General features: G+C 36.2%; 1 protein-coding gene across 1 annotated transcript in view; it reads left to right on the forward strand.

The window, feature by feature from the left end:
* The window catches only part of SLC9A3 (solute carrier family 9 member A3), a 53,632-nt gene extending 44,760 nt beyond the window's left edge, over positions 1–8,872 (forward strand). Inside the window, exons 11-16 of the mRNA XM_075140723.1 lie at positions 3,239–3,354; positions 3,977–4,106; positions 4,637–4,813; positions 5,390–5,465; positions 7,163–7,276; positions 8,625–8,872. Coding sequence (XP_074996824.1) covers positions 3,239–3,354; positions 3,977–4,106; positions 4,637–4,813; positions 5,390–5,465; positions 7,163–7,276; positions 8,625–8,872 — 861 coding nt within the window. The remainder of the gene's footprint in view (positions 1–3,238; positions 3,355–3,976; positions 4,107–4,636; positions 4,814–5,389; positions 5,466–7,162; positions 7,277–8,624) is intronic.
* Positions 8,873–9,349: the final 477 nt, after the last annotated feature.

Genomic DNA, 9,349 nt, shown 5'->3' on the forward strand with positions numbered 1-9,349 from the left:
CATTTGGGTTTGGTTTTTTTTTTTTAATTTATAATTAGTTGATATACTGCAGGAGATGTCTAAGAGAAAACTATTTTCATTTCTGCTCTGCTTTTTTTTTCTAAATATTTTTTGACTCATTATCACCTGTTTGAATGGCTGTAGTTCTCAGTATTATGCCTGACCCCCAGGTATGAGTATATTGTACTTACGTCAGTGTACTTTTCTGTTGGATTTTACTGAATAACTTTGTTTCTATATTAATTGCATGAAAATATACTGTAATTCCAAAGGGATCAGGCAAACTACTGTCTTTCTAAATGTGTCAACAGAGTCTGGCTCCTGCAGAATAGTGGTTCTATGTGATGACAAATCTGATTTGAAGAAGCTTACTTCCAAATGGTGTGGATATATGACCAAAGTAGTGGACTGCTATAATGTCATTCTGCCAGATCACAGTAATACAAAAAAATTGGAAGGATAACTTTAATTCAATGGAATCATAACACCTACACTTCAAAAATTAGCATTAAAGTGATATACTACAGATATCAAACACAATCACAGAATTGTGAAGTTAGAGAAACTTAAGGCTTGCAACAGGAGAAATTTTTAAAGTTACAGAATGGAAGAAAGTTACCAGCCTTCTGCAGGAGTACCATTCCCAGATTGGAGCAATGTTAACAAATTGTGTAAGAATTCCTAATCTTTTTTAGTATGAAACTGGCCACCTTAGTTCAAATCACCACAAATGTGCAGTATTCATACAGTGCACAGGATAGTTTTAAATGGAGTATTTCAAAGAGTGATCTTTGAATTGATAATCTATCTATGCCTGTAATCTCCAAGTGAACTCATTTTCACAGCTAGGTGATATACCAGTTAATTTCTTTAATTAAAATAAACACTATTACTGCAACTAATATTAATAATAATCTCTCTTCTTTTTTTGAAAATGAGCTACAGCCAGGCAGACTTCTTCCACTGAAACATGGAATTTCAAAGATCGAATTCAGAAAATAAGATGAAATTCAGAAATTATGTTAATGTGAAAAATGGGGAGTGGTTCACAAGATAAGCAAAAACTTCCTTTTGAGATTTTGTAAATTACCCATTCAGCTTTCAAACGATTTGAGTCAAGAACTAATTTTCTTTCTCATGGTGCTTTCTGGGTCACACCTGAGAGGAAGAAAGTTAGATAATGACTTTGATGTTGATGAGCATGAGACTCATGTTCAGATTCACTGCTGAATCTGTTCAGTAGATTCATTACAGTATTTTTTTCTCTTTCACAGATGCAAAGGACTCTATAGATCATTAAGCCATGCAGATTTAGCCCCAGAATCTTTACTCAATAATGTCTTGAATCCCATATAGTGATGCCAGATTAAGTTAGATTATTAATTTTCAGGAGAGTTACCTTTTCATTATATCTTAGTACAGTTCATAACACAAGGAAACTGACTTTTGCTACCCTAGTCCAAATACTATTTGTGTATGTGGTCTTGCACACAAATTCTATTGGGAAATGTCTACTGATCTCATAATAATAGACAAAGAAATTAAAAGTTCTTCAGGTTCTACAAAAGATTTACAACATGGTTTCCTCCAGTGGAAATTAGTTATGTTAATATGCCTGATTAGTCATGAGTTGTGAATCCTAAAGTTATTCTACCTTTCTCATGTTAATATTTACTTCAGTGATACGCTGCTTTAACAACTTTTCCTTGACTTGTGAAAAGTATCTTTGAGCTAAATATCTGTGAATTACAAGCTGACATTGAAACTGAAGCCATTTCTTCCAGGAGGAGTAGAGATCTGCCTCCCCCTGCTACTCACTCTCTTCTCACTTGCAAGAAACTGAGAGTTTAAAAACTATTTTATAAATTTTTCTTTTTTCAGCTCTGCTGTTATGCTGCACCTGCACAATAAACAAGAGCTTGAGAGAGTTCAGTCTGAACTTAAATAAATTCCTTACAGTTGAGAAGGGAGAGCCTAAGCCAGGCAAAATGAAAATAATCCAGAGCAAGTGAATAGAAGCGACTTAAAATACTTACAATTCATAACTTCTTCTGGCTAAAATTCCTCCACTGATGATATGGTATGACATATGTATGAAACATTAAACTTGATTTGAAAGGAAAGTCAGATGCACTTAAGAAAATGGATGGAATGATGCTGACCCAGAATGTAGTTTTTTTTCCTCTTAAGTCTTCTGTCTACAGAGGTTGGAGTGTACTTCTTAACGCCACTGATCTGATCCAACACATACTACTGTAACATCTATGTGGGCTATGACAGTAAAAGGAAACATTTGTTTGATTTGCTCTGTGAATATAAAAATGTAAAGGGGACACAATACAGTTAAAGTTGGAGAAATGTAGATTAAATCTCTTTCAATATTGTGCAAGGGAGGGTTTTTCTTGGTGTATTCTTTATTACATTGAAATGTAGAGACCTCTATGTGATTTCTCTCTGCTGTGATTCAAAACCTTAGACGGGTTCAGCCTATGTAACCACGTTGTCACTCAAAAGCTACCCTTCACCTAAACAAGAGATTACGCAAGCAGTAGGGAAAACTGTGAAGACATAAATCTGAGCTTTTCCAGCAATTCACTTCTGTGACACTAGTTTTGGAACTGAAAGCAAATCTCATCTCTTCAGTATCTGATCTCTTCATGTCATAACTTCTTTCAAATAGTCTTGTAGACTTCTACCACCTCTTAAAACTTGCTGCTTCCAGTCTGAGACTGGAACTACCACCACTTAACATTTGCTGCTTCCAGGTAGAGAACAGGAAACTTAGTGTAGTATCTTTGAAAATGCTACTATTCGTGCAGTGATGTGTCAAGTCATAAAAAATCTGCATAGATATCCCTATGCACTTGGTTTGCAATGTGGTACAAAGTAAAAGGTCCATCCCTAAAAGGGTCTGTGAAGAGAGAAGTGTTAGACTGCAAAAGTGCAGGGATATAATTTGCAAACAGATTGAGACCTAAGAAATCACTTACCTCCTCAAAATCAATTTACAAGAGTGGAATAGTTTTTCTCCTACCTTTGTTCATTGGGATAATGTCACTCAACATAAAGAAACCATAAAACCAAAAAATGGTTTGTATTCATTACCTAAATACAACTTCTCCCCTGCTTCTTGTGCCATTTGCATACAGCAGCCTCACAAATTATCCGCATTTCCTGGTACACACTTTGCCCTAGGTGTTTACAGATGTAATAATGTCTTGTTTCTTTCTGTGGCCAGGGAGAACGTAGAGGTTCCTTGGCATTTATACGTTCTCCAAGTACAGACAACATCGTAAATGTGGATTTCAGCACCCCACGCCCAAGTACTGTGGAAAGTTCTGTCTCTTATTTACTGTAAGTAATGTGGACTGATTGGGAGGGGTTGTGGGTTTTTTTATGTTATATGTGAGGAAATAGAAACAGTGTTATAAATTTTGAAAAATGTATATTACAGAGGCTTCATTCGCTACTTTTTTGAACCTCAATCTTTTCTCTCATATAAAATGGGTATACATACAGTTATATTGTTTCATTTTACACACAAATTTTTGCAGTAAAGACGGGTAAGATGAAGCAGACATCCACATTACAGTTGTTTCATGTGCCTTTTGTTCACCAACTGCTACAGACAGGGCTAGATGTCATTTCTGTGTCTGCTCCAGAAAAAGTCAGGAGAGGGGCAAGGAAAAAAAATTGCTCCTTCCTTAACTGTTTCATGATTCTTTCACTGAACACACTGTGTGTCATGTAAACAGAAATTAATGCTACACCCACCTGAAAGACAAAAAACCATTAATCTTTTCACATTTCCCATTAGGTATTTGCTCACTCATTTTCATTTAGCTGATTTTGACCTTTCCTCTTTTTTTAAACTTCGTCTTCATTTCTCTCTCTCATTCCATATTTTCCTGTTTTTTCTTCCTTCAGCAATTACTGATTTTTAAAACTGCTGTTTGTATATTGTATTCTTCTTCAGGAGAGAAAAAGCTGGACCAGTTTGCCTTGACATGCAAGCTTTAGAGCAGAGGAGGAAAAGTATCCGGGACACAGAAGACACTGTCGCTCATCACACCCTACAACAGTACCTCTATAAACCCAGGCAGGAGGTGAGAGCAGAAGGCTAGCATTGGACTGTTTTCCAGTCTAAAACTGGGAGACATTAGGAACCAAAACTTGGGAGTGAAACTCAAAAGGAAAGAACCCATCTGCAAAATCTGCACCCTTGAGGAAGATAGGCTCTTTTCTATATTCTTTCTCATTTATGAACATGCCTTTTTAACAGAACTAGTGCCTTTGATTTCACTGGGGCCGTGGAATGCAGAACTGGTCCAATACAGGTTCTGAAGCAGGATTAAATGGAGTGTATCAACTAAAGTGATTCAGACACTTATAGGGAGAGGCTTACTTTGAATGACAGTCACTCTTATGTACTTAAAATTCCTGGACTTATACCCATTTCATGGTGAAGAAAGAGGAAGAAAAATAGGAGTTTCATTAATGTCTTCAGACTAGTCTTTGGCTCCTTTTTTTTTTATGGAGTTGTTAACATTTGCATGACACTGATTGAATGCATTGATTCAGGGCTTCCAGCTGTATTTCTAAATAAATGAATATTGTCTTCCCTTCCTGGCCACAGCATAAACACCTGTACAGTCGACATGAGATCATGCACAGTGAAGATGAGAAACAAGACAAGGAGATTTTCCATAGGACAATGAGGAAGCGCTTAGAATCGTTCAAGAGTACCAAACTAGGAATAAACCATTCCAAGAAGCTCAATAAAATCCACAAGCGAGACCGGGGCCAAAAAAGGGTAAAATACTTTCACAAGGACCCAGATGTAGCCACTTATTGTACAAACTAAGGGGTGGGGAGGGCAGGGAGGACTCTGAAGGGTCCTATGATCTGCATTTATCTCTGTCCTATAGAACTTCATGAACTTAAAGGGCCTACGCAAGAAGAGATTAAACTATGAGTTAATTCAAGGGGCATCTTCTCACATGTTGATTTTCTCTATGCTTTGGGACCCTTCTTCTGGGTGAGAGATTTTTGATCATTTGAAAAACAACAGACCTTGAGCCATGCTACAACACTGTGGGGAGATGTTGCAGGGTAGATGTAGCAGGGTAGCACTATAGCATAGAGTGTTCCACAAAATTTGCATGAAACTAAGAGGGAATGTACAGCATAAAAAGAGCCAAAGTTCCTTTCTTTTCCTGTAGTGAGTACGAGTGCAGGGGAGAAACTAATGACATCCATAATGAGTTTCAAGCAAAGATTACAACAGATTACAGGGTTATGCTGCTGAACTCGTGATTTCAAAGGATATCACTGCCATTGCTATCTGATGATGGTAGTGGTTTTGGTAACTTAGTTTGTTTTTTTTCAGCGAAACAGCACTGTCATACCAAATGGAAAAATACCTTCAGAAAATCCAGTACAAGATTTTACTTTGAAGGAGAAAGGTAAAAAGACTCTTAGACCAGTTTCATTAACTGCATTTTACAGCTACATTGTCAGTAAAGCACCACTGAAAAATTTCATGATATGCAACAGTGAAGCTGATATTAAAAAGGGACTTCTAGTCATAATTCAGAACTCAGAGTAAGGATCTGCTCCATGCTTAAATGCAGCATCTCAATAATTTAGAACTTGTTTTTCTAGGCAGCTGGATGACAAACCAAATATTAATTGGCCTTTTTACTCACATTTTTAAAATATCACATATAAATTTTGAAAACAAAACAATGCAGTGGCTACAATGTAGATGAACTTTCAGCTTCCTTTTGGGTAAGCTGCACAGAGCAACTTTTGCTACCATTTTTCTTTTTCATCACTGCAGGATATGTCTGCCCAGGATACCATGCCATATAAAATTCAGTAGTTGAGATGACATTCTGATCTGAGTTAAGGTTCATTTGTTTAGAAGGGTCTGAATCAGAGTTGACAGTAAGCAAGCATGTTAGAATTCAAGGAGAGTGTAGCTTTGAAAGGAAGACTTAGTCAGAGGCCAGTTTCAGCACTTCATGCACAAATCTAACACACAGATCAGCCTTGAAAGTGTAATCTGAAGCTGACTGGCCTAGGGAGCATCCCTAAGAAAAGTTGGTTTTGCACGTAAAGTCCTAAATTCTTTCATCTCATGTTTTAGCCATCTTTTGGCATTGATGTCAGTCATAGCAAGACGTGATGGACGCTAATATGTTCGTTATGTAATTACAAAATAATATGTGTCACTTACTTAAAAACTGAAACATGGTTTAAAAGCCGCTGAACTAGCTCTTATTTGTGTTCTTTCCTCTGTTTATGAATGCAACCCCTTGATCTCAAAGATAATTGAAGTAAAGTAGAGAGGGATTCATCTTTTCTCAATAGCTCCAAGCAAAGATATTTTTCTTTATGTATGTTCTTTGAATCATTTTCTGAGCATTATTTTTTTTTTACTGACAGGGGCAATACAGGCTGGCTGAATAAGTGTAATATTCTAGAACCTTTTTGCATGGGAAGAGCTTTCTGAATACTTATAAGTAGGTCATTCAATGCTGTCTTGTTAAAGAACACTGTGTATAGATATCATCCTCAACTTAAAAAAAAAAAGCTTCATTGGAAGACAGTCTTAACAAGTGGTTTAGCAGCTGTTGTAAAACTGATTCTACTGCAGTAGAAGTAGCAATGACCTCACCAGTTTTGAAATCAGTCAGGATACTAATGCTGACCTCTGTCAAATGATGAAAATGCAGTGACTGATCATTGTAAGGGGATGACATTTGTCAACAGGTGAGCATTTAAGACACAAAACACAGCAGCAGTAGTAGTGCCATGTCATAGGTTGATTTGTTTCAGTCCCAGGAAAGCAGGCAATTCTGTTAGCCAAAAACTTAGCCAGAGTGTGAAATCTCTCTCTATCATAGCACCAGATAATAATGCAAGCCGGAAACCTGTGTTGAGTTTCCTGATGTAATTGGGATCTAAGCTGCAAACTCTATATACATTCATATTTGCATTTCAGTGCTACAACTGTTGATTAAATTTTGCCCTTATCTAGATCCTTGTTAAAGATTATCTTTGATAACTATGCCAGCATCAAAACAGCATGAAATAGCATTTTCTATCAGTACTGATACAAATCTCTAATCAAATTGGATTTTCTTTTTTTTTCCAGATTTGGAGTTTTCTGAATCAGAAGAAAATAATGATTATGAAACTTTGCATCTAGGCAAAGGAGTTGATTTCTTGGCTAATGTGACAAAGCAAAATTTCACAGATACTCCTACAGGTAAAAATATGAATTACCTACAGAGTTTTTTTTTCTCAAATGTTAAAAAAATACTAGAAATTATGCTGATTTAGCCTGTATTTTTTGTTTTGTTTTGGTTTGATTAGAAAATATATTTGCTTAATATTAATGTTAACAGATAACAAGTTTTGGATATCCAGCAGTATGGAGAGCATCAAATTTGTTACTGATAGAAGTTGTGAGCATGACTGCCTAAACCAGACATAAAACCACTAATTATTTCTAGCAACAGAAAATGTTATTTTAGAGTTGTCCTACCTCACAAGACCAATTAATATTAGTCCTTTGGAACTATTTTCTACTTGCATTTGAAGCACTTTGTTGTGATAAATTTCATGCTGTTTCTTTCAGGCAGGATTTCTCCTCTTAAATTCACAACTACCTCAGATCCTTACAGGCTCATGGAAGTCACTGAAAAGGGCAGATTTACAGCATTCCTGGAGCATTCATTGGATTTGATTTCCAGCCCTGAAATGATCGAAAATATCAGATTGAAAGTGTATCACTATATATAAAAGAAATTATATTAAATGATTTTAAAAGTTTTAAAATTTAGTATTTCTCTTTAGCACTTTTGTGTTTGAATTTTCAGCATGCCACTGTACGCTTCATATGTAACATGGTGCATACAGTGAAGAAAAATACTTGTGTCTGTATTCTTTTGGCAGACATGCTGATATAGCCTTTTCACTGTTCCATGACAAATTCTATGTTTGATAATCTATAAAGACATCCAGAAATCGATACAGAAATAAGTGGGTGGCAAGATGCAGACCTAGACTCATTTTTAAAATTTCTTTTCCTGCTCAAACACTACAAACTTGGTATCTACATTAAAAGGCTCTTGTAACTTACTTTTGACTGTTCTATGGCCTGCTTTAGCTCCCTCACACACATCTCATTCCTTTATGGAGTTGTGCAGTTTATGCTTTTGCATGTTTTTTCCATCTTTTGTTTCTTTTTTATGGGTTTGATTTGAATTTTCTGCAGTTATTTTATATTGTGCTTTATTTTGCTTAAAATTTGCTGATTTCTTCCTTTATTGACTTTATTTTTTGTCTCCACATATCCCAAACATAACTGCATATTGGATATAATATCCAATTTTTCTCTTTAATAGAAATCCAAAAGGACTAGCAATAACTAAGGTAGAAAGAGCAATCTGTGTGTGTATCACGGTCTGTGTATTTGCATAGGCACACCTATACCAGCGTGTTTCGACCTATTTTTTTCCCACTGTAGCCATTCTCCTTTTACAAAGCATCTTGCTGCATTACCAAGAAATTATTTTGATTAATTGTATTTGTCACTCGTGAACTTTTTTTAGGAATTGATAACCCAGTATTTTCAGCTGATGATGATCAAAGCATCTACATGAAGTTCTCACCATGGTTATCTAGTGAAGATACTGTGGCACCATCACAAAGGGCCCGAGTGCAGATCCCGTATTCTCCAAACAACTTCAGACGGCTCACTCCATTCCGGCTCAGCAATAAATCAATAGATTCCTTTCTGCTAGCAGATGGCCCAGAGGACCGACCCAGATCTTTTCTCCCAGAATCAACACATATGTAATATTTTAAATGATATTACCACCTTTATTTTTAATCAGCCTTCCTATCAACCCTGACTACTGACAAGTAAACTTACTTTTCTGGTTTTTCTTCACCCGGAGCATCTCTTTCCTTCCTGATTTCTTCATACAACTAAACATCTTCTATTTTCCTCCAGCTTGAATAACAAAACATCTTTCTATTTTCCTTCTGCAGAAGAGTTGTCTAACTATTTGAGGTCCAATGCCTTGCTATTTTTTACAGCAGATAATGGTCCTGCTCTTTGTTTTGGCTTGAATACTTTAAATGCCAAGAAAATAGTATTCCAAATACCAGACTATTGTGCACCCATTTCCAAGAGGCTCCAGATTTCTTGGTTAGTCAGTTCAAGATGATAAAATTTGTACCTTTATTCCCTAACAGGAATCAGGTAATTCTGATTCAACCCCCTTAAACAGAGATTGGTCTTTTTGAGTAACATTGTCACTACTGTCTGCAG

Source organism: Calonectris borealis, chromosome 2 (assembly GCF_964195595.1).
Source record: "Calonectris borealis chromosome 2, bCalBor7.hap1.2, whole genome shotgun sequence".
NCBI classification, from domain to species: Eukaryota; Metazoa; Chordata; class Aves; order Procellariiformes; family Procellariidae; genus Calonectris; species Calonectris borealis.